Genomic DNA, 24887 nt, shown 5'->3' with positions numbered 1-24887 from the left:
ATCCTTTTTGCACTTTCAATCCCCAGAAAACGTTTGGTATTTTAAAAACAATGATATGCGTTTTGATTTGGTGCAAATGTTAATATTTTCAAATCAACACACACTGTACTGTTCCTCAGCTTTACCCTTTTTATCTTCTCCCTCACACTCAAAGTTGTGTCCTTTTTGTGCTTTTAGCTCCCACATTTACTCCACTGTATATCTGTCCCATAAGTTTAAAGTCAAAGAAAAGATAAACAAAGACTGTAACTTTTACACCTGAGAATTGAGATGTTCATCAAATTTATAAAATCTTTCTTCTGTCCTCTGCTCATTTTCTGTAAGTTACTTTCTTTCAATTCACCTGCATTTACATTTTACACACACACACACACACACAAGAATATTATATGAGTTCATGCATATAGAACAATGTTTGACATTTGACTTCTTATAAGATGGTCCTTTTGCTGTACAATTGCCAAGATTGGATTTTTATTTTAATTGGTAGATCTGATTTTGAATGTGGGTTGGTGGGGTCTTCATTGTGTTAGCTCAATTCCGGTTTACTATGTTTTATCAAGTTGTTGGTACGTATGGTGGAATTTAATTTTGCTCTGCTTGTTTGGTTGTTTAAGAAATAGTTTAGGCAATCTTGCTTAAATTTTAGTTCCCTTAAACAATATTATCTTCTCTTCTGAAAATCTTGATCAGGTTATGTGTTGATTCGACAGCTATTTTTTTGTTGTTGTTCTTGATAATTAAATGAATTCTTGATAGAAGTCAATGTATGTTAGATAAGTTTCTATTTAGTTTTGTATCACCAGGTTGAGTACTACTTTTGAGAAATCAAAATGGAGGGAGGTGTAGATGCTGATGTTTTGCTTGAGTATGTTGAATTTCAGATTTTTCCAAGCCGGGGCAGGTTAGACTTCTGTTTTCTATTAAACTATTTTCAATCATGTTACAATATAGTAGTTCTTTATCTCACCAAAATGTCATAGGGTCCTTCATTGACCTTTGTTTCCTTCCTTTCATCTTGTTGTTCTTGCAATTACATCTTTAAGTGGTTTGATCAATCTTTCACTCAATGTATTCTTTGGTCAAAATAAAGTGTGGATAAGATCTTAAGACTGACAATTCATTGGCCAAGTGCAACTAACTAAAATGACCTGTTGTGTCGTATATAGAGTTACTTAGGATCACAAATGAGCTTGTTCAACTAACAAAATAATTAGTGAACTCGGCATTGACGCTACTTTGGATCACAAATGAGCTTGTTCAACAATTTTTTGAGAATGTTGACGCAGGTATGAGGCACATATGTGCTATGGCAAAAAGGTAGAGGCAGCATCCTCTGGGCTTCTGGAGCAATTAGTGCTGCATTCTCCCAAAATCAAATCTTTGTACTACAAAGGATCAGATTCCAGTTTCAAATTTAAACCTCTGGGAAATCTTAGCGATGCTAAATGGTTTACGAATTCCACGTTAATCAGGTTTTAGTCAGACAGCATCATTTGCTTCAAACTATTTCTTTATTAGTTCTAAGGGTTCATATTCTCACACTGCAATTCCCTCTTCTTTTTTTCCCAAGATTTCTTCGTATTATCAATTCATTAGATATAATTGATGTGGCCAAGGCGATGGTAAATGAAATATCACAGCTTGAAGATGCTCGGAAGTTTCATGTTTCTTTATATTCAAAGGTGCTTTATTCTTTTTAACATCCTTTTGCCCCTTCAGTTATTTCATAGAAACATGTGACAAGCAGAATACTAAGCTCCTTTACTCTTTTAGGGTCACGAAGATCATGTTGGGAGTAGGGAAACAGGTTGGTTTTACTATAATTATTATTATTATTATTTTTTATTTATTTATTTATTTATTTATTTATTATTATTATTATTATTATTATTATTATTATTATTATTATTTTGTTTTGTAAACTTGAGATGAGTTTATATGAAGTAACATGGTGAGTAAGGAATCATATAGCCCACCTCAACTTGTTTGGGACTGAGGTTTAGTTGTTGTTGTTGCTGTCCTTTTCTGCTTTGAATTATGTCTAGACTAGTTGGACTATGTTGGCTATGCAACCTACCCTTCATAGAACGTCCCTCAAAAGAAAAAAGAACCGCAGAGCACGTTACATCCTTCTTTCTCTTATTTTCAGCAGGCAGCAGCTACTCAAATAGTGCGGCATCAACAGTTGATGTAATTTGATCTCTCCCTGTTCCTGAGTCATCCTTTTTTACTTTTTCTTTTTATTTCTCAGAGATTATTGCTTATATATGATTATACGATGTGAAGCTAACATGATTACTGATTTCTACCCAGGCTGATGATCACCCTTCTTCATCAGATGCCTCCAAGTATGTCCTTGAGACTCTTGAAATTTTAAATTCTGTAATTATTCTAGCATCTCCTAAAATCCTCACGGTAAACAGGAATGAATTGTTGCGCGCAATGGACTTGAGGCTCGCTGCACTAACAGGGGAATTGGCTGCTGTTTTTGACAAAGCTGTTGGCACCAAATGCTCTTTTGAGGATATCACTAACATAGAAAAGTTCTCTTACTATTTTGGAGCTGTTGACTTAAGGTAAGCTAATGGACAGGATAGGCGCCTGAAGCCAGAAAGGTTTTGTTTTTACCTATAACAAAATTGTGTAGTAATTTCTATGTTCTATCACCATTTCTTTTCATTTCTATAAACTTTTTAGTTTGCTATTCTACTTTGAGTGATCATATTATAAGGGAAGAAACTATTACCCTTCGATTCAATGGTCAACTACCAGAACTTAATAGTAAGAGGAAATTTGGAAGTGAAGTACTCCAATTGTGAAGGGGTATTTTTGAATTGTCAATGTGTTGATCGGAGGTCTTCCAACCTGTTCTAGTGACATAGACTCATTTGGTTGAGAGGAGAGATTTGATTTCGGATTTTGACAATATTATGACTGTTCCCTTTTTCTTACCAAAATTGTTAGTAGTATTCTTGTATTTCTTATTTTTAGATCTTTGTTATTACATAGTGTCTTTGTTTTTTTTTCTTGTGTTGTTATTGTTGGTTGCTTCCTGTTTAGTGTTTCTTAAGCCAAGGGTCTATCGGAAGCAACCTTTCTACCTTCACAAGGTAGGGGTACGGCCTGCGTACACACTACCCTCCCCAGACCCCACTCATGGGATTACACTGGGTTTTTTGTTGTTGTTGTTGTATGACTGTTCCCTTTGTAGAATTAAGGTGACTTAGCTACCCTTGCTCATACAAGGAAATTCCATCTTGAAGACCTTTAGTGCTTCTTAGTTTGACCAGTTTAAATTGGAGATTGTTTCTGCACAAATGTTCGTTAAGGAGAGATTGCAAAATTCTTCATCCAAACTCTTCTGAAAAAATGTGGAGAGGGGGAAGCGTTCACTTTCTTGGGGCAATAGGACTTTGGAAACTGAAAAATTGAAGCAATGAATGTATTTCTTTTTATATGTAGTTTAATTTGTAAATAGGCTCCTTCCACCTATCAATGAGCTGAAATTGAATATTCTAGAACCGAAATATGTGCAACTGGTAATGACCGATAATGTGCTGTCTATTTTAGGTACTGTCTGCAGAAGATTGTTGCATTGCAGCAGGAAAACGTAACTGGCGCTTTTCCTGCTAAAGAACCATCTCTGTCTAACAACGATGTCAGGACTGAGAAAATTGGTCCAGAAGGGAGGAATTGTAAGACATCGAGAGCATCACAGTCAGATACAGCTGTGAAGTATAGAGCCTCGCCTGCAAAAGCTGCTCAGCTTGAGAGGCAAATCTCATCAGCAAGTGAGGAATCATCTTCGACAAGTGAGGAGGAACAACCAGCGGTGGCAAGGAGTCGGACTCTTATGAGATCTGCATCACCAAGGAGGTCTGCATCTCCAATGCGAAGAGTCCAAATTGGGCGCTCTGGATCACGAAGATCCACTGCTTTAACAATAAAGAGTCTGAATTTCTTTCCTGCCAGGGAAAGGTCATTCTCTCATAAAGATGAATCTGCAAGCGATAATGATGATGGGGAAGAATGTGAGAAAACCTCAAAAAAATCTGAGAACAATGTACAAAGAATAAGCGTGCAAGATGCAATTAATCTTTTTGAAAGCAAACAGAGAGGTCAAACAGTAGATTTTCAGAAGACAAAGCCATTATTGAATGTCTCAGTTGCTAATAAAGCGGTATTGAGAAGATGGAGTTCAGGGGTGTGTGAACGTGCTAACCCTGTAAATGTTGCTTCTCGTGATCCAGCAGCTTCCTTAGCTTCCAATAAATTGGAAGATCATGAAATCGAGAGTGCTTCAGAAATGAATCCAGAGTCTCATCCAACTCCAGAAAGCTATGATGCTGAGGCTGCTGACAATGATTGCAAACCAAACTTACCTCAAGAAAGAGCATCTAGTCCCGAGGAAAAGAGAAAGGAGTCTCTCCCTAACCAGTATGAAGAAACAAGTGAGAAATTAAATGCCTCAGTTGAATGGACTCGAAAAAAGGAAGCAGAACTAAACCAATTGCTGATGAAAATGATGGAAACCAAGCCTACCAAATATCAGAACCTGGCACCTAGTGATAGCAAACTCCAACGTCTTTCCAACGAGTGTAGAGGTGGTTTCTATGATCATTACAAAGAAAAGAGGGATGAGAAACTTCGTGGTGAAACTACCAGGAAGCAAGGAGAGAAGGAAAAGCAAATTAAAGCACTGCAGCAAAAGCTTGATGAGAGAAAAGCGGAGATGGTCTCAAGAAATGCAAGTAGTGATAATAAAAAATCAAGTATAAAGAGAACACAGAAAGCAGTGAAGAACTTATTTGAATCTGCCAATCCCAGAAGTGGAACTCCTAAACCTGCAGTTGTAAAGAAAGTTCCATTGAAACCATCAACGTTGCCAGCAACCCGCAAGTCATGGTCATCTGCACCTTCACCAAGAGCTGCAGGGATATCACCTGCTATTCCTGCAGGTCCTACACCTACCCGCAGAATATCACAGCCGGTGCCAACCGCTACAAAGGTTGAGATATTACAACGAAAGACCGGGAGAGCAACACAGCATGATACCAAAAAGAGCGTTAAAGGTGTAAGTGAAAAGAAGCTAGAAACTGTGACAAAAACTAGCAAACCTAGAAGATCCAAAGTTCAGCCTGCTTCTGAAGATTCTGCTTTCTCAGTGAAACCTAAGCTCAGCAAGGTAACAAAGAGAAGTAGCGTGGTGCCTCTGGAATCAAAGGAGCCAAAGCCTTTTCTTCGTAAGGGCTCAGGTATTGGATCTGGTCTTAGTCCAGTGAGAAAGGTTAAAGTTTCATCTCAGCCTGAAGAGTGTGTGGCAGACACTGTAGATTTAGTTCAAATGGAAGAGGAAGAGATGGCTTCTGTTTCATTTGATCCTGTTAATCAACTGCAGGATAGGGGTCTTGAAGATTTAGAAGTCCATGAAGATAAAGACTCTGAAACTCAGTCAAAGAACCCCCAGATATGTGAAAACACAGAAAGGTTTGATAAGGTTACTCCAAATGACACAGATGATTTTGGACAGATCGAAGATTCTACAACAAAAACAAAGGTTGAAGGAGAACCAAACATCTCACCTAGTGCCTGGGTGGAAATAGAGGAACATGAGGATCAGTCCATTCCAAGTAATGGTGATTTCTGTAATAATGAATCTCTGGATGATGTTGCACCTGTAAGAGTCTCAAGTCCACGAGTTCGTCATTCTCTTTCTCAAATGCTGCTCGAAGACAACAGTGAAACTGACGTTATTGACTGGGGTAATGCTGAGAATCCTCCAACCATGGTCTATCAGAAGGATGCGCCTAAAGGTTTAAAGCGGCTTCTGAAGTTTACCCGGAAGAGTAAGAACGATGCAAACTCAACTGGTTTTTCAAGCCTCTCTATATTTTCTGAAGGAGAGGATGATTTAGAGGATTCTAAAATTCTCACTAAGAGAAGTTCTGACAACCTACTTAAGAAGGCTACACTTCATGCAAAAAATGTTGGGCGACAGAAGTCGTCATCATCTGAAGTCTACGAGCTATCTGGTATATTGTTCTTGTGCTTCACATCAACTGGTTTTTCAAGCCCCTCTGTCTTTTCTAATTGACTGTTTAAGTTGTTTGTTAATTTTAATCATTGCACATATGCAAGTATTAAAATGCTTTCAGATGGACTATGGTTCATTTGTTATGGATTTTTGTGCATTATCCTAATTTGATAAACCTAAAGGAACATTCTTGTTTGCAGCACCAAATGGTATAGGCAGATTTTCTGCTCAGAAATTGCAAGAAAGCCATATCTCAGTTTCAGTGACTACAACAAAAGGTTACAACTTTTTTCTTTTCCACTTTGACTTACTTTCTTGCCATAACTTGTAACATTACATGATAATGATGCGTATGTTCTTTGTCCTTAATTTTGTGGTGCTTTATGTTTCAGCAACAAGATCATTCTTCTCTCTTTCAGCATTCAAGGGGAGCAAACAGAATGATGCCAAACTTCGATGACAAACCTGCCATGTAATGTGTTGCTTCTGACCATGGATCGGGGCACTAGTTTCTTTAGCTTTTTCTATATTAACAATAATTTTTTTTATATAAAAAAATTACCTTTCTGGATCCTCAGCACACCTAGAGATACTTCAGTTACTTGGCCCCGGTGAGGAGAGGGGTTAAGGGGACAAGACCTAATAGAATGTATTGTCACGTGCACATTGTAGATTCGCTGTTACAAACATATTTTCTTTTGTAGTTTAAGTTCCACATTTGGTTTGTGATTTGAACACAGAAGAGTCTCTTGTTTATATTACTTAAAATTTCCAGATTACTTTTTTTCATTTAAATTACACTTGGTTGTAGCTTACAACAGAATACAGATTCAGCAAGCTCATTGTCTTGGTTCAACGTAATATTAGGCGTGGCTTTTGGAAAATTGAGATTTTTGATCTTATTGCTATGGTAATCTAATCGAGTAGCCAAAATAAGTTGCAATTAAGCCTGTTACAAGTCCAAGTGAAGTCAAAACTAAATTCAACTCGATTTGATTAAGATTTAACTAGAACGAAGAGTTAACCTAATCTATTCTAGTTTTGAAAATTGGTCAGGTTGATAATTAATAAGACAAGTATCAAATAAGTTGGAGCAAGAAGAACACTTGTATTAAGCATCTCATTTCAGTTACGCACGATACACTGAGTTCAGCTCGGTTGAAATTTTGCTGGCTTGAGGCTTCTATAACAAGTTTGTTTGAACTCGACACCCAGATTTACCCACATCTACTTACTATGATGCCAGTCCAAGGACTTTTATAACAGGTGGCTACTTTTGTGGCTTATATTTAAAAGTATTGCACACCTAGCCACTGTTGGCACAAAACTTGCGTCTTCTTGTGCGTGCATCTTCTTCTTCTCAAACTGAAGTTCAGTTCAGTATTTGTACCGAACTTAAAAACGTGATTAAAGTTGCACTTATACATAATTTTTGGGTGTAATTATATCTGATTGACGGTCAAATATGTAAAAAGCCCCTTTATTTTTGGGTAAAATTCACAACTGACCTTGGAATAAGCTGGTCTTGAACTTTTAACCTTCACTTCAAGGTCAAAAGTTTTGCCCATGGAACAAAACTTGTTAAACTTGAAAGTTTGCTTATTGGTCAAATACATGCTCCAAAGTCAAAAGTTCAAGATCAGCTCCCATTTGTGAACTTAACCTGTCTAAATGGCCCATCCAGATTTCAGACCCGTAGCCCTTTACACTTCTCCATTTTATACAAACTACCAACTAAAACCGGTAAATTCCACTACCAGGTTCCGACCGGGTTCTGCAATCGCGGCCAATCTTCATCTCCGCTTCCTAATCTGGCGATGCTTCGACACGGTTCACGATTCCTATCTCGGGCCACCACGATGAAGTGGCGCCGCCCATTTTCGATCGGCCTGCCGGCGGAAGCCCCTGTAGATTCCAACTTCCTGGAGGCATGGAGGAAAGCAATTCCCAACGTGGAACCACCAAAGACTCCATCTGCGTTCATGGCCACTAGGCCCGCAACTCCATCATCCATTCCCTCAAAGCTTACAGTCAACTTCGTCCTTCCTTACTCTTCTGAACTCTCCGGTAAAGAGGTTGACTCCTAATTCCCTTTTAAAAATTTCCAATTTTTCGTTGGAAGTTGACTCCTAATTTGAGAATTAATTATTTATATAGCTGACTAATTTAGGATTGAGGTTTAGTTGATTGATAAATGGATTAGTGTTGGTTCTTCCTACGGAAATGTGAAACGCTAATACTGATATCAGGAGATTTTTATTTGGATTTGACTTTTTTATGGTCTCTAGACTGTACCTGGACATATTTAACTTTTAGCTTTTTCTTACGAACGTTTTGGATTATTTTCTCTGTTTGCTTGATTATTTGGACAACGACAGAGCTTATATCTGACTTATCAATAGTCCTTTTCTATTTTTTCCTCTGATCAAAATCTATTCTTTCATCCCTACCATGTCTTGAAATAGAAATATGGATTGATAGTCTTTACTATTTTGGAGCTAAAGATATGATAATAGCTTAAAGTTACGTAATGAGAAATAAGATTCTTTGGATAGGTTGGCTTAGCTACTGATGCAGTAATAACATAGACAGCAGTCATAGCATTTTTTTTGAAATGTAATTTCCATAGTTTCTAACATTTTTAGGTCTCTTTGCATGCTAGATTCGATCGTTCCTTTTGTCCTGTCTTTTGTGTTTTTCTTTCTTTTTGCCTACCCCTTGATCTCCTTCCTTTATTCGGGTATGGGGTTATATTCTAGACTGCTGTTCACGCTTAGGGAGCTGAGTGAGGTAGCAAAGAGAGAATTGATTAGATGACAGATACGTATAACCTTTAGTGCGATCGATATTGATGATGTGTTATCGATTATTTTATATACTTTTAAGCAATTCTTTTTAGGCTGATGGCTGAGTTTCATTGTTATTGCTGTCTTAAATTCAATGCTCAGCACTAAATGTAAACTATTTTTGCATCTCAGTACATAACTTTTAAGTCATAAAACTTGTATGCCGTCGCACTAAATGTGCCTTTTTTTTTGGACGTCTCAAAATGTTTACAATGTGACAATAATTGATATTTTATACAATTTTTGAAGAATTCAAGCTCATTAAGGTATACAAGTTTTAAGCTTTGTTGTAATGCATCTCTATCAAACTAAATTTTCAAGTGCTACTTCAATACTTTTTTTTTTTAGAAGGTAACATATACCCGTATATTGATAAATCTTCAGCACAAAGCTTGTGCTGGGAGCCAGAAAGGATGTTTACTGGAAAGACTTGTAGAGTCGATTCTAAATCATCACTGTAGTCTGCTTTACACCAAAAACAAAAAGAAGAATTGTGTTCTTCTTGATCTTCTGAAATATTATGTCTACTATCACTAATATAATACATTAAGTCAAATTAATATCTTAATGTTGTGCTTATTCAAAGCTTTTCACTTAAAATGGAATGAAGTACTAAGCATCTACCTTGAAGATCAAGTAGCTCATGATTTAGGGATGTCACATTAATTCAATTTTCTTTAGAAAAGCATAACATGGTTGTAATTATGAAGATCCTTGACTTCGTTTGAGGATTCTTGGGATAGATAAGTTCTGTTACCATTTCACCATACTGAGTTGTTTCTTACTTCACATTTGGTGAATTGGCTGTGAAAGAAATACACGCTATATATCGACTAAGATAGATCACTAACACAGACGATAAGATCACGAGCTTATCTATTAAAGGCGAACAAATAAGTATCATGGAGTCAATGCTTAATATAGAGAGCATACCTCTTGTTTTTCAGCTGGGCACTTGCTCACGAGTTTTTAGCAATATTTCTCCCTTCCCCTTTCACTCTGTCCATACTTTCACCAACCATAGCTTGGCGTGGTGACAAAATTTAGGGAAGCTTAGAGTATGAGTTCTGTTCCGTAATGTTGTTGACTGCTTTTTGGTCACTAAAAACATCTAATTATACTTTTCATCTATCATTACTATTTAATACCTTCAAATTTCAAGCTCATGGTATATTAAGGTTTGTCATGCGTGTCTACATCTTACTGCTAAAAATAATGGAGTTTCAGCAAACATTTTACAGATTTGGCCCGAAAATAGACAGTTGAAACAAACAGTCATTGAGTCTAAAGAAGAAATATAAAGAAATTCTTAGTTGGAACTCCATTATTCTGGCTTGCATTAGTAGTATAGATTGCCATCTTGAAAAATCAAATGGGGTGACAAAGCTGTGGTACAGAATTAATTCGTGATAGGTAAGCTAAAGTAGGGAGGTTTTGAGGGACTAAGAGAGTTATAGATCCAGTCAGTCACTGCCATAGTTGCACTCTTCCAAATCCCCACTATTATGAGCCAAATTACTCTTCTCCGTAGTCCGTAGTTCTCTCATTGACTGCAGGCTCCTCAGTTTTGTTACCAAACATTTATCCTGAACAATCTCTAGTTCAATTGTGTCTAAGAACGGGTTGGGGGTCTAGGCATTCAGAGATTAGCTATGGTTAATTGAGCTCTTTTTGCGAGATGGATGTGTGATCTGCATGCGAGGAGGATTCTCTTTGGAGGAAGGTGCTTACTATGAAGTATGATAGTAGTCTAGAATTGTGGCGGAGATGTTGGCAAGATGGATGCTAGAAAAAACAGATAATGCGAGACTGTCCGTCTATCGGTCTATGTATCTTTTGGTTAATATGGAGAGATGAATAAGAAAACTTTTGATGAAATTGAGGGTTAATACTAAAAGTTCAAAATTCTCTCTTTCTCCATTTGTTTTTTTTATGTTTTTTCGTGTAAAGAGGAAAGTCCATGTTGTATAAATAGTGGTTTAGATTCCTAGGGTGCATAAGGCCTGCTTGTAGTCAATATCTTTTATTATAACCATCTTGGCGTACATAAAAAAAGAAAAGAAAAGGAAAAATAGAAAGAAAAGAAAAGAAGCTAAAGGAAGGAGCTTTCTTTCTCAATACTCCCTCTATTCCAATTTAGTTGGTCTCACTTGACCAATTTGGAGTTTCAAGAAAAGAATTTAAATCCAGTCTCACATAGGAGTTAGTTTGAAACAGTTTTAAAATATCTGTAATTGACATGTGAGAACATTAGGGAAGTAAAGTAAGTTGGGGATGCTGAAATGGGAAGTGGGTCGAGAGAACTGGCGCTCAGAACAACTATCGGGGCATCAAGTTACTAAATCATACTATGAAAGTCTGGGAGAGAGTAATGGAGCTGAGGAGGATCGTGACTATTTCTGAGAATCAGTTCGGATTTATGCCGGGACGTTCGACTACGGAAGCTATCCACCTTCTTAAGAGGTTGATGGAGCAGTATAGAGAGAGGAAGAGGGATTTACATATGGTGTTCATCGACTTAGAGAAGGCTTACGATAAAGTACAGAGGGAGGTTCTGTGGAGATGTTTGGAGGCTAGAGGTATTCCTGTTGCATATATTAGGGCTATTAAGGACATGTATGATGGAGCTAACACTCGAGTGAGGACCGTGGGAGGGGACTCGGAACACTTTCCAGTTATGATGGGGTTGCACCAGGGGTCAACCCTCAGCCCATTTCTATTTGCCTTGGCGATCGACACTCTGGCACGCCACATTTAAGGGGAGGTGCCGTGGTGCATGTTATTTGCAGATGACATTGTACTGATTGAGGAGACGCGAGGCGGTGTTAACGAGAGGTTAGAGGTTTGGAGGCGGACCCTAGAGTCTAAAGGTTTCAAGTTGAGCAGGACTAAGACGGAATACTTGTAGTGCAAGTTCAGTGGTGCGACTCAGGTAGTGGATGAAGACGTGAGGCTTGATTCTCAAGTCATCCCTAAGAGAGAGTTTTAAATACCTTGGGTCAGTTATTCAAGGGAATGGGGAGATCGACGAGGATGTTACACATCGTATTGGGGCGGGGTGAACGAAATGGAGGCTCGCTTATGGTGTTTTGTGTGATAAGAATGTGCCACAAACACTTAAGGTTAAGTTCTATAGAGCGGTGGTCAGACCAGCTATGTTGTATGGGGCGGAGTGTTAGCCAGTCAAGAACTCCCATGTCCAGAAGATGAAGGTAGCTGAAATGAGGATGTTGAGATGGATGTGCGGGCATACCAGGATAGATAAAATTAGAAATGAAGTTATTCGGGACAAGGTGGGCATGGCCCCTGTGGAGGAGAAGATGCAGGAGGCAAGACTTAGATGGTTCAGACATGTGTTGGGGAGAGACACAGATGCTCCGGTGAGGAGGTGCGAGAGGAGGGTCTGAGGAAAGGTAGAGGCAGGCCGAAGAAGTATTGGGGAGAGGTGATTAGACAGGATATGGCGTTGCTCCAACTTACTGAGGACATGACCATGGATAGGAAGGTATGGAGGTTGAGAATAAAGGTTAAGGGTTAGGATAGGTAGCCGAGTGTTGTCCTATATGTGTATTGTCGTATCCCTTGATTTCTGTTATTACTTGTTGTTGCTTTCGTTTCGGCTTTCTGATTACAGTACTTACTGTTAGTTTTGTATTTTTTCTCTGGTTTTTCGATTGATATACTTGTTGTTGTCTTTATCTTTTTCGAACCGAGTGTCTACCGGAAATAACCTCTCTGCCTTCTTGGAGATAGAGGTAAGGTCTGCGTACTCTCTACCCTCCCCAGACCTCACTAGTGAGATTATACTGGGTTGTTGTTGTAATTTGATTCAAGGAAAATCTTTAGTAAATAAATTTAAGGCCCATGAAAGTTGTATGCTTGAAGCTTTTTATATTTTATCTTGTATAATAATTGCTTCAAGCAGAAATCACGGAGAAGTGTCCTTTTGAGGGGATGATTAGGTTGCTGACAATCATCTATTTTTGGATAAAGCGACTGACAATCTACATTTTCATTCGTATAATTTGGATTTTCTGTTGTGTCTTTTTAATTCCTTGGAGTGTTAGCATTCTACTCGAGAAATAGACTTTCTGTAAGAGTGGCCTTTCAAAAGAAAAACAGATTTGGTGACTTCTTCTACTTATTGTTATGCTACGAAGAATCACCTAATCAGTCTCTAAATTTAAGTTCATTTGTGACTTTAGAGGAACATCAGTTTTTTTTTCCCATCAAAAGCATCTCTTTCATAGGTCTTGTAATGAACTCCACAACATTCCTCAGATCGGAAATTTGGTGCTGTTATTTTCTTTGTTTTCAATTACGCAGATTTTACTAGGGTGGTTATTTTCACAGATTAGTTAACATATTGGAGGATCTGACTTTAGCCCCCATTAAGTTTTAGATTAAATACTGGAACCAACCTGAATCAGAGTAAATTTGTGGTTCAATGTCTCAACATGTGTCAAGAATGTGAGAAGGCTTGTGTCAGATTTAATGTATGCTTATGTGCATAGACCTCAACAACAACAACAACCCAGTATAGTCCCACTAGTGAGGTCTGGGGAGGGTAGTGTGTACGCAGACCTTACCCCTACCCTAGGGTAGAGAAGCTGTTTCCGATAGACCCTCGGCTCCCTCCCTCCAAGAGAACTCCCCACCTTGCTCTTGGGATGACTCGAACTCACAACCTTTTGGTTGGAAGTGGAGGGTGCTTACCACTAGAGCAACCCACTCTTGTCTATGTGCATAGACCTCAAGCTTGGTAATTCATCCGTTCGCATTACATTCTAGGTTGACATGGTTATAATCCCCGCAACTACGGGACAGATGGGTGTCTTGCCTGGGCATGTGGCAACAATTGCTGAGCTGAAGCCTGGTGTCTTATCAGTTCATGAAGGCAACGACATCTCCAAGTACTTTGTGAGTGGTGGGTTTGCATTTGTTCATGCAAATTCTTTTGCAGATATAATTGCTATTGAAGCTGTACCACTTGACCGCATCGATTCCAATTTGGTTCAAAAGGGCCTGACTGAGTTTACACAAAAGTTAAGTACAGCATCAACTGATGTAGAGAAAGCTGAAGCCCAGATAGGCGTTGATGTACATAGTGCGCTTAATGCTGCACTTACTGGTTAAACAAGCTGAGGTTTATGTTTGTCCTTGTTCAGCATACTTTCCCCTTCTTTCTGCCTACTTGATTGTACTTGCGACCCTTTTGTATAAGCTTCTCGAAGAGGTATGGTGGTACCTGTTTTATGCCTTGCATCACTAGAATAAATATGCCCGAGACAAGATACCTTTTCATAGACGTGGTTTGTCGCCCTGTTGGCTGTAATTCTGAACTGCAGTTACGAGAATAGGTTTAGTCGAAATTGTTCAGAGGCACGTTTCAGCTTGGGAGGTCTTCTTTGCATTGCTTCCCAGTTCTCTTGCCGTCTTAATTATGTTAATTCATTTTTGTGTAGATGAAAAATGGGTTACTTCCTCACAGATCGAAGACCTTAATACCTCAAAAGAGCCTTCGGAAACATAATATTGTACTACCTAATAAATGTCGGAGTAATAAATGTTCTCTTAACTTTATCTACCCAAGTCTCAGTTTGGTCATTCATGGGGCTTTCTTTTGCCAAGAATTAAGAGTAGATATTTCACTTACTCAAAACACACTGCCTTTGGACCTACATAACACTTCCACTATCACCCACTATTACTGACTCCAAGTCCGACCTAACGAATTCACGAGGCTTGAATTAGATAAGTTCTTCATCGACCATCTACTCACATATCTTTGGGGAAGTGATTTCTCTCATAAATGATTCTTGGTATGTAATATTCCAACACTGAAAATATAGTAGATATTGACCAATAAACCAGCCCATATATATGGGCTTAAAATAAACACTAGGAAAAGCTGAGGACAAAAGTATGGGTTACCTATATTTAATTAAACCAGTCTTAGGGTACGCGCATTGCGCGTATACCCCCTCTTAATAAATACAATTTTTTTTTAGAAATTACATCAATATTACATTAAAAGTTATGTTTCTGAAAATGATGATTGTTGATCATATTTAGTTAACACAACAGAAGGAAGAAACTTTGCCCCATAGAAGTCCTCAATCAATATAGTCAACTTAAAATTCAATCCAAATTTCATTTAAAAATAATTGTCACGACCCAATTCCCACTATAGGCCGCGATGACGCCCAACGTTGCCGCTAGGCAAGCCAACGGTAAACTGTCCATGCAATTGTTCATTTTAATATTTTTTTAAAGTAATTGATTTTATTTAATGAGAGAACTATTAATAGGAAATTATAGTAAAACCAAAGCACCAAATAACGAAAAGAGTAAAGTAGTGAATTTAATACCCAAAACTATAAAATGTCTACTAGAATACTCCCAAAACCCGATGTCACACCTGCATGAACAAACTAGTAGAATATACAAAACCTCCTATACTACTGTCTGGAATAAGATAGACAGAAAATAAATACAATAAGCATAGACTCTGGGCGCTGCAGAACGGACATAGAGAACAGCTCACCACTAAGCCTCTGGGTAACGGGGGTACACGCCTGAAGGACCTCTAGATGCACCTGCCTCAGATCCTGCACGATTAGTGCAGAAGTGTAGCGTGAGTACATAAACAACATATACCAGTAAGTATCTATTCTAACCTCGAAGAAGTAGTGACGAGGGGTCGACATCGACACTTATTAAGGGCCAATAAATAAAGTACTTAAATTCTAAATAGGCATGGAATACATAAATAAGGATAGCGCAATAATGAACAATACATAAGTGATTCTTTAACTAGTTGTCAATTAAGATCACCAACTAACACATACTAACTTCATCAAATAAGAGCCATCAAGTAAATTATAATTTCTCAAGTCATGGAAGAAATATTAAGTATAATCGGACTCCGAGCAATATCACGCATGATTTATGCCGAGGTCGTACGACCCGATCCATAATAATATGTACACTGCCGAGTGTCGACCGGCGCGAATCATAAATGCATCTATTATAGTGCCGAGGCGTTCGGCCCGATCCACAAGAAGAGAGAATACTTTACGAACTCTGATTTAACGGCTACTACAAGAATAATACACAAGGAGGTAAAATTTCTACTAACGATCAAGTAACCCGCCAAAACCCCAAGTAATAAAGTTCGGTCTCACGTGCCCGGATTCCAAAAATTTTCGAAGATAAATGTTACCCATAACCTCACGAACCCAAATATATAATTTCTACTCAGTTCCATAATCATTTTCGTGGTCTAATCCTATATTTATCAAAATCTAGGGGTTTCAACAAAATCCTAAAATTTTCACAATTTCTATGTTTAAATCTATCCATAATGTATGTATTAAACTCATGTTATGTAGAAAATACTTACCTTCAATATCTAGGTGAAAAAGCCTCCTCAAAGAGCTCTAAAATCGTCCAACAAGTGAGAGAAATGAGCAAAATAGCCAAAATCCTGACTTTTAAAAAGTGTCTGACCAGGTCTGCCTTCATCGCGATCGCGGACAAGCCCTCGCGATTGCGAAGGCAAAACCCAAGAACCCTGGAAAATTCCTCTTCGCGATCGCGATGCTCTAAGTCGCCCTCTCATCACGAACGCGTGCCTCCACTCGCGAATGCATAAGGAAACTGGGTTGCCCGGGCCCATGCACACGTACTCTACGGGAACGCGCCAAGTCAATCGCGAACGAGAAGGCTACTGAACCCAAGCCTTCGCGAACGTGACCAAGCCTTCGCAAACGCGAAGAACAAACCCACCTAGTCCCCAATTCCTTATTCGCGATCGCGAGGTTCCTTACGCGTTCGCGAAGAAGGAAACCAGAACAACAGTGACATCTTTTTGGACTTAGCTCCGGGTGGTCCGAAACGTACCCGAGCCCCCCGTCCAAAAGCACCAACAAATCTGTAAACATAATGCAGAGCTGATCGAACTCTCGAAACATGTAAAACAACATCAAAACTAGGAATCGCACCCCAAAACCAAATTGAATCAAGTTATGAACTTTAAGCTTTTCAACTTACTCCGAACGCACCGAATCATACTACTCGGAATGACACCAAATTTAGTGTACAGGTCATAAATTACCATACAAAACTATTCCCAGGCTCGGAATCCCAAACAGACCTCGATAACACCAAAATCTACTCCAAACCAAATTTTAAAGAACTAGAAAACCTTCAATGTGCTAACTTTCAACATTAAGCGCTGAAACGCTCTCGGGTCATTTGAAACCCGATCCGAACATACGCCCAGGTCAAAAATTATCATACGAACCTATTGAAATCATCAAATCCCGGTTCCGAGGTCGTTTACTAAAAAAGTTGACTCAAGTCAAACTTGGCCATCTTAGGCCACTATTAAGGAACCAAGTGTTCCGATTTTAACCCGAACCCTTCCAAACCCAAGTCAACTATCCCCGCAAGTCATAAAATAGTAAAAACACATACGGGGAGTCTTAATTAGGGGAACGAAGACCTAAAAAGCAAAAAAGATCGATCGAGTCAATACATTCTCCACCTCTTAAACAAATGTTCGTCCTCGAACGGGTCTAGAATCATACATGGAGTGCTGAATAGGTGTGGATATCTGCTCCGCATGTCCTCCTTGGTCTCCCAAGTCGCCTCCTCGACTGGTTGACTCCTCCACTGGACCTTTACCGTAGAAATCTCCTTAGACCTCAACTAGTGAACCTGCCTATCAACAATGGCAACTGACTCCTCCTCATAACCCATGCTCTCATCTAGCTGAACCATGCTGTAGTCTAACACATGCGACCTGTCAGCATGATACTTCCGGAGCATAGACACGTGGAAAACTGGATGAACTCCCGATACACTGGGAGGCAAAACAAGCTCATAAGCAACCTCCCCAACTTGCCTCAATACCTCAAATGGACCAATAAACCTTGGGCTCAACTTGCCCTTCGTCCCGAACCTCATGATTCCCTTTATCAGCGAGAATTTCAAGAGAACATTCTCGCCCACCATAGATGATAAATCACGCGCCTTCTGATCTGTGTAACTCTTCTGTCTGGACTGTGCTGTGCGAAGTCGCTCCTAAATCAACTTCACCTTTTCCAAGGCATCCTTCACTAAATCAGTGCCATATAACCTAGCCTCGCCGGGCTCAAACCATCTGATGGACGAACGACATTGCTGACCATACACAGCCTCAAATGGAGCCATCTCAATGCTAGACTGATAACTGTTGTTATAAGCAAACTTGGCCAAAGGCAAGAATCGACCCCATTGCCCTCCGAAGTCAATCATACATGCTCTGAGCATATCCTCTAGGATCTGAACTGTCAGCTCCGACTGCTCATTGGTCTGCGCATGAAAGGCTTTGCTAAGCTCTACCTGGGTACCCAACTCGCTCTATACTGCTCTCCAGAAGTGCGAAGTGAACTGAGGGCCTCGATCTGAAATGATGGAAACAGGCACACCATGCAACCGGACAATCTCCTGAATGTAAATCTGGACCAACTCTCTGACGAGTATGTAGTCATCACTGGGATAAAGTGTGCCGACTTGGTCAGCCTGTCGACAATGACCCAAATGGCATCAAACTTCCTCAACATCCGAGGCAACCCAACCACGAAGCCCATGGTGATGCGCTCCCATTTCCACTCAGGTATAACCATCTGCTGAAGTAGGCCACCTGGCCTCTAGTGCTCACACTTAACGTGCTGGCAATTTAGGTATCTCGCTACATACTCAACTATGTCCTTCTTCATCCTCCGCCACCAATAATGCTGCCTCAGGTCACGATACTTCTTCGTAGCACCTGGATGAATAGAATACCGAGAACTACATGCCTCATCTAGAATCTTTTCCCTCAATCCATCAACATTAGGAACACATAGACGACCCTAGAGTCGTAGAACACCATCCTCACCGATAGTAACCTCCTTGGCACCACCTTGTAGTACCGTCTCCCTAAGAACCAAGAGCCACAACGCATGTAAGAACTCAACTGGGCTCTGAAATATCCAACCTCACAAGTCTGTTAGCCAAGGACTGAATGTCCAAAGCCAATGGCCTCTCCTCTGTTGAATGAATGCCAAACTACCCATACTCTCAGCCTTTCTGCTCAAGGTATCCACAACCATATTCGCCTTGCCCGGATGATAAAGGATATTAATATCATAGTCCTTTAGTAATTCAAGCCACCTGTGCCGCCTTAAATTGATATCCCTCTGCTTGAACAAATGCTGCAAGCTGCGATGATCGGTGTAAACCTCACAGGACACCCCATAAAGATAATGCCTCCAGATCTTGAGGGCATGAACTATCGCGGCCAACTCCAAATCATGTACGAGGTAATTCTTCTCGTGGGGCTTCAGCTGATGTGAAGCGTATGCAATAACTTGCCCCTCCTACATCGATACACAACCCAAGCCAATGCGTGAAGCATCGCAATACACAATATATATCCCTGAACCGTAAGGCAACACTAACACCGGTGCTGTAGTCAATGCGGTCTTGAGCTTCTGAAAGCTCGCCTCGCAATCATCGGATCATTAGAACGGAACACCCCTTTGGGTCAATCTAGTCAAAGGTGCTATAATAGATGAGAATCCCTCCACAAAACCGACGATAATAACCTGCTAACCCCAAGAAACTCCAGATCTCGGTCGCTGAGGTAGGACGAGGCCAACTCTGGACTGCCTCGATCTTCCTGGGATATACCTTAATACCCTCTCTTGATACAACATGCCTCAAGAATGACACAGAATCTAACCAGAACTCGCACTTGGAGAACTTAGCATATAGCTTCTGTTCCTGCAAGGTCTGGAGCACAACTCTCAAATGATGCTCGTGCTCCTCCATGCTGCGCGAGTAGATCAATATGTCATCAATGAAGATAATGACAAATGAGTCAATATATGGCCTGAACACCCGGTTCATCAAATCCATAAACGCCACCGGGGTGTTGGTCAAGCCGAAGGACATCACTTGAAACTCATAGTGGCCATATGTAGTCCGGGAAGACATCTTCGGAACATCCGAAGCACGAATCTTCAGCTGATGATACCCCGATCTCAAGTCGATCTTAGAGAACACCCTAGCACCCTGCAACTGATCAAACAAATTATTAATACGCGGCAACGAGTACTTGTTCTTAATGGTAACTTTGTTCAACTGGCGGTAATTAATGCATACCCGCATAGTCCCATCCTTCTTTTTCACGTACAACACCGGTGCACCCCAATGTGACATACTCGATCTGACGAACCTCTTTGCTAGCAACTCCTTAAGCTGTTCTTTCAACTCCTTCAACTCTTTTGGAGCCATGCGGTATGGTGGAATAGAGATAGGCTAGGTACCTGGAGCCAAATCAATACAAAAATCAATATCACGATTTGGTGGCATGCCTGGTAGATCAGAAGGAAACATATCGGAGAACTCCCGCACCATGGGCACTGAATCAATCATGGGATTCTCTACAGCAGTATCCCAAACATAAGCCAGATAAGCCAAATAACCCTTCTTGACCATTTGTCGAGCCTTCAAGAAAGAGATAACCCGGCTAGATGAAATGATAGATGAACCCTTCCATTCCAATCTAGGCAACTCTGGCATCGCCAAGGTAACAGTCTTGGCGTGGCAATCAAGGATGACATGGTACGGAGACAACCAGTCCATGCCCAGGATGACCTCAAAGTCGGTCATGTCGAGCAACAGAAGATCCGCTTTGGTCTCATAACCACAGAAAGTCACGATACAAGATCGGTAAATTCGATCCACCACAACAGAATCGCCCACTGGCGTGGACATATATACAGGAGTACCCAAGGACTCACGAGGAACACCTAAAAAATGAGCAAACAGAGATGAAACATATGAATACGTAGATCCCAGATCAAATAGTACCGAAGCATCCCTACCGCAGACAGAAATAATACCTGTGATCATGGTGTCTGAGGCTACTGCATCTGGTCTAGTTGGAAAGGCATAGAACCTAGCTGGTGCGCCACCTGACTGGCCTCCACCTCTAGGGCGGACCCTACCCACCTGCCCTTTACCTCTGGGTGGCCATACGGCTGGTGCGACAATCACGGGCTGATAACCCTGCTGTATTGCCTTGCCCTAAAGCGTGGGGCAGAATCTCCTCATATGATCAAGCTCCCCGCACTCAAACCAACCTCTCGGTGCGGAAGATAACTGACCCTGAGTCTGACTCTGAGGACTTGAACACCCACCGGAAGAACCCTGAATAACCGGTGGACGGTAGGAGCTCTCTGGAATGGCACTGAAATAGGGCCGCACTGGAGCACTCCGAGAAGGCGGCCGTGCTAGATACGTGGGCCTGCTAGGCTGGCCCCTCACAAGCTGACCTCTGCCCCCAGATGGAGCATCACTGAACCCTCCAGAATATCAAGACCGCTTGTCCCTTAGCGCCTGCTCTTGGCCCTACTGACGAATACCCTCGATCCTCCGAGCTATCTCTACAACCTGCTCGTAAGAAGTCCCCATCTCAATCTCTCGGGCCATAGTGACCTGGATATCATAGTGCAAGCCTGCAATAAACATCCGTACTCTCTTTGCATTGGTAGGGAGTATCATAAGAGCCTATCGATACAACTCAGAGAATCTCGCCACATAATCGGTCACTGACATCTAACCCTTCTGGAGTCGCTCGAACTGATCCCGTAACTCTTCCCTCTGATATGGTGAGATATCTCTCTCTAGAAAGAGATGTGTGAACTGGTCCCAAGTCAAGGGAAGAGAACCTGCTAGTCTGCTGAGAAGATATGACTGACACCATCTACGGGCCCTGCCCTCCAGTTGAAAGGTGCTAAAGTCCACCCCGTGGGACTCCAATACTCTCATGTTGTGCAGTCTGTCCCTGCAACGATCAATAAAGTCCTGATGGTCCTCATGTCACTCACCGCCAAAGGCAGGAGGATATAGCCTGGTCCATCTATCCAATAGCTTCTGCGACTCGCCGCTCGCGGCCGGTCTAGGCTCTGGAATAGCCGTTGCAACTGGCTGAGCCCCGCCCTCGGGTAGTGCACCCGGAGTCTGATATACGGCAGCAGCATGCCCTAGAGCCTGAGCGGTAGGGGTCTGTGCTCCCCCTCCCGCCTGAGATGTGGTTGGGTCCGTTGGAAATTTCCAGCTTGCGTCATAGAGTCCATAAACTGCAACATACAACCCATGACCTCCTGGAATCTTGGAGCGGACATGTAGTTCGCTGGGGCTGGATCAACTGCAGGTACCTCGCCCTGCTCCTCAATAACAGGATCCTCCACTAGATCCACTGGTGGCACAACTGGAGCAACTCTAGGATACCCTCATCCTCTGGCAGGAGCTGGAGCCCTCCCTCGGCCCCTGCCTCTAGCAACGGTGGGAGCAGCTCCTCCAAGGTCGGGTAGATCTGCCACGCGTGTTCTCACCATCTATAAGAGAATAAGAGAAAGATAGTTAGCACAACATCAACTGCACGATAGGAGATGAAGAAAGAGAAGTTTCCTAACACCCTATAGCCTCTCGAAGATAAGTACGTACGTCTCCACACCGATCCACAACTCTATTAGGCCTGCTCATGACTTATGAGACCTATGTGAACCTAGAGCTCTGATACCAAGATGTCACGACCCAATTCCCACTATAGACCGTGATGGCGCCCAACGTCACCGCTAGGCAAGCCAACAGTGAACTGTCCATGCAATTGTTCATTTAAATATTTTTTAGAGTAATTAATTTTATTTAATAAGAGAACTATTAATAGGAAATTATAGTAAAACCAAAGCACCAAATAATGAAAAGAGTAAAGTAGTGAATTTAATACCCAAAACTATAAAATGTCTACTAGAATACTCCCAAAATCCGGTGTCACAAGTGCATGAGCAAACTAGTAGAATATGCAAAACCTCCTATAATATTGTCTGAAATAAGATAGACAGAAAATAAATACAATAAGGATAGACTCCGAGCGCTGCAGAACGGGCATAGAGAGCAGCTCACCACTAAGCCTCTAGGTAACGGGAGTACACGCCTGAAGGACCGCCAGATGCACCTGCCTCAAATCCTGCACGATTAGTACAGAAGTATAGCGTGAGTATATAAACAACATATACCCGGTAAGTATCTAGTCTAACCTCGAAGAAGTAGTGATGATGGGCTGACATCGACACTTAATAAGGGCCAATAAATAAAGTACTAAAATTCTAAATAGGCATGGAATACATCAATAAGAATAGCGTAATAATGAATAATAAATAAGTGATTCTTTAACTAGATGTCAATTAAGATCTCCAACTAACACATACTAACTTCAACAAATAAGAGCCAACAAGTAAATTGTAATTTCTCAAGTCATGGAAGAAATATCAAGTATAATCGGACTCCGAGCAATATCACGCACGATTTGTGCCGAGGTCGTACAATCCGATCCAGAATAATGTGTACACTGCCGAGGGTCGACCGGTGCGAACCATAGATGCATCTATTATACTGCCGAGGTGTTCGGCCCAATCTACAAGAAGAGAGAATACTCTACGAACTCTGATTTAACGGCTACTACAAAAATAATACTCAAAGAGGTACAATATTTACTAATGTTCAAGTAACCAGCCAAAACTCCAAGTAATGAAGTTCGGTCTTTACTAGTTCTTTATCAAGTATCAATATAATTTAAGTACATAAACTAATAAGTAGAGTACAAATAATACATGTATTACATGGTAGAGTCCTAAAACTATCCGGACATAAGTATGATTTTTAGCTAGGTACAGACTCTCGTTACTTCACGCGTACGTAACACCCACAATTGGTAATAAATGGCAGTTAAACACCTATGGGGTAAATTTCCTCTTACAAGGTTAGGCAAGAGACTTACCTCGTTCCCAAGTTTATTTTCCGGTTCACAAACCACCCTAAATGCCTCAAGTCGGTACTGAACAATCCGAAACTAGCCAAATATTGTATAAATTAATCAATATATACTCAAAAGTTCATAATTTAGCTTTTAGAGTAATTACCCAACCCAAATTGGAAGATTCCTAAAATTTACCCCTAGGCTCACGTGCCCGGATTCCGAAAATCTTTGAAGATAAATATTACCCATAACCTCACAAACCCAAATATATAATTTCTACTCAATTCCATAATTATTTTGGTGGTCTAATCCCATTTTTATCAAAACCTAGATTTTTCAATAAAATCCTAATTGTTTCACAATTTCTATGTTTAAATCTACCCATAATGTATGTATTAAACTCATGTTATGTAGAAAATACTTACCTTCAATAGTTAGGTGAAAAGCCCTCCTCAAAAAGCTCTAAAATCGTCCAACAAGTGAGAGAAATGAGCAAAATAGCCAAAATCCCGACTTTTAAAAAGTCTCTGTCTAGGTCTGCCTTCATGGCAATCGCGAAGGCAAAACTGAAGAGCCCAGGAAAATTCCTCTTCATGATCGCGAAAGGACACTCGCGAACGTGATGCATTGAGTCGCCCTCTCATCTCGAACGCGTACTCCCACTCGCGAATGTGTAAGGCAACTGGGTTGCCCAGGCTCAAACCCACGTACTCTACACAAACGCGACAAGTCACCCGCGAATGCGAAGGCCACTAGACCCAAGCCTTCGCGAACACGGCCAAGACTTCACGAACTCGAAGAACAAACTAACCCAGTCCCCAATTCCCTCCCGATCACGAGGTTCTCTACGCGTTCGCGAAGAAGGAAACCAGAACAACAGTGACAACTTTTTGGACTTAGCTCCGGGTGATTCGAAAAGCACCACCCGAACCCGCCGGGACCCCGTCCAAAAGCAGCAACAAGTCTGTAAATATAATGTGGACTTGCTCGAACTCTCGAAACAGGTAAAACAACATCAAAACTAGAAATCACACCCCAAAACCAAATTGAATCAAGTTATGAAATTCAAGCTTTTCAACTTACTCCGAACCATACTTAGACTACTCGGATGATACCAAATTTTGCGTACAAGTCATAAATCACCATA

At 40.8% G+C, this 24887-nt stretch overlaps 2 protein-coding genes across 8 annotated transcripts; both read left to right on the top strand.

The window, feature by feature from the left end:
* Nucleotides 1-24: 24 nt before the first annotated feature.
* Nucleotides 25-6832, top strand: LOC107817973 (uncharacterized). Of its 7 annotated transcripts, none has more exons than XM_016643872.2 (11): nucleotides 25-319; nucleotides 807-904; nucleotides 1290-1475; nucleotides 1574-1685; nucleotides 1777-1810; nucleotides 2156-2193; nucleotides 2317-2351; nucleotides 2427-2579; nucleotides 3574-6035; nucleotides 6238-6315; nucleotides 6430-6832. In XM_016643872.2, exons 2-11 carry the CDS (start codon nucleotides 834-836, stop codon nucleotides 6495-6497), a joined length of 3237 nt encoding a protein of 1078 aa, XP_016499358.1. In that variant the 5' UTR covers nucleotides 25-319; nucleotides 807-833; the 3' UTR covers nucleotides 6498-6832. The 7 variants fall into 7 exon arrangements, with proteins under 7 accessions (XP_016499358.1, XP_016499355.1, XP_075084207.1 ...); XM_016643869.2 differs by having other exon boundaries at nucleotides 2153-2193; XM_016643870.2 differs by lacking the exon at nucleotides 25-319 and adding an exon at nucleotides 322-569 and having other exon boundaries at nucleotides 2153-2193.
* Nucleotides 6833-7721: 889 nt separating this feature from the next.
* Nucleotides 7722-14262, top strand: LOC107817974 (ATP synthase subunit delta', mitochondrial-like). The gene is made up of 2 exons (XM_016643873.2): nucleotides 7722-8112; nucleotides 13675-14262. Exons 1-2 carry the CDS (start codon nucleotides 7855-7857, stop codon nucleotides 14017-14019), a joined length of 603 nt encoding a protein of 200 aa, XP_016499359.1. The 5' UTR covers nucleotides 7722-7854; the 3' UTR covers nucleotides 14020-14262.
* The last annotated feature ends 10625 nt before the right edge of the window (nucleotides 14263-24887 follow it).

Source organism: Nicotiana tabacum, chromosome 13 (assembly GCF_000715075.1).
Source record: "Nicotiana tabacum cultivar K326 chromosome 13, ASM71507v2, whole genome shotgun sequence".
Taxonomy (NCBI): domain Eukaryota; kingdom Viridiplantae; phylum Streptophyta; class Magnoliopsida; order Solanales; family Solanaceae; genus Nicotiana; species Nicotiana tabacum.
Note: the sequence above shows the minus strand (reverse complement) of the source record. Positions and strands in the feature narration are given on the sequence as shown.

What these genes read in the sequence shown, in the direction of transcription:
- LOC107817973 (XM_016643869.2), top strand. Translation starts at nt 834, where the DNA reads ATGGAGGGAGGTGTAGATGCTGATGTTTTGCTTGAGTATGTTGAATTT. An exon ending in GTGCGGCATCAACAGTTGAT is followed by an intron (nt 2,194 to 2,316) that starts GTAATTTGATCT and finishes ATTTCTACCCAG; the next exon opens with GCTGATGATCACCCTTCTTC. An exon ending in TTCAGTGACTACAACAAAAG is followed by an intron (nt 6,316 to 6,429) that starts GTTACAACTTTT and finishes TTTATGTTTCAG; the next exon opens with CAACAAGATCATTCTTCTCT.
- LOC107817974 (XM_016643873.2), top strand. Translation starts at nt 7,855, where the DNA reads ATGCTTCGACACGGTTCACGATTCCTATCTCGGGCCACCACGATGAAG. An exon ending in CTGAACTCTCCGGTAAAGAG is followed by an intron (nt 8,113 to 13,674) that starts GTTGACTCCTAA and finishes ATTACATTCTAG; the next exon opens with GTTGACATGGTTATAATCCC.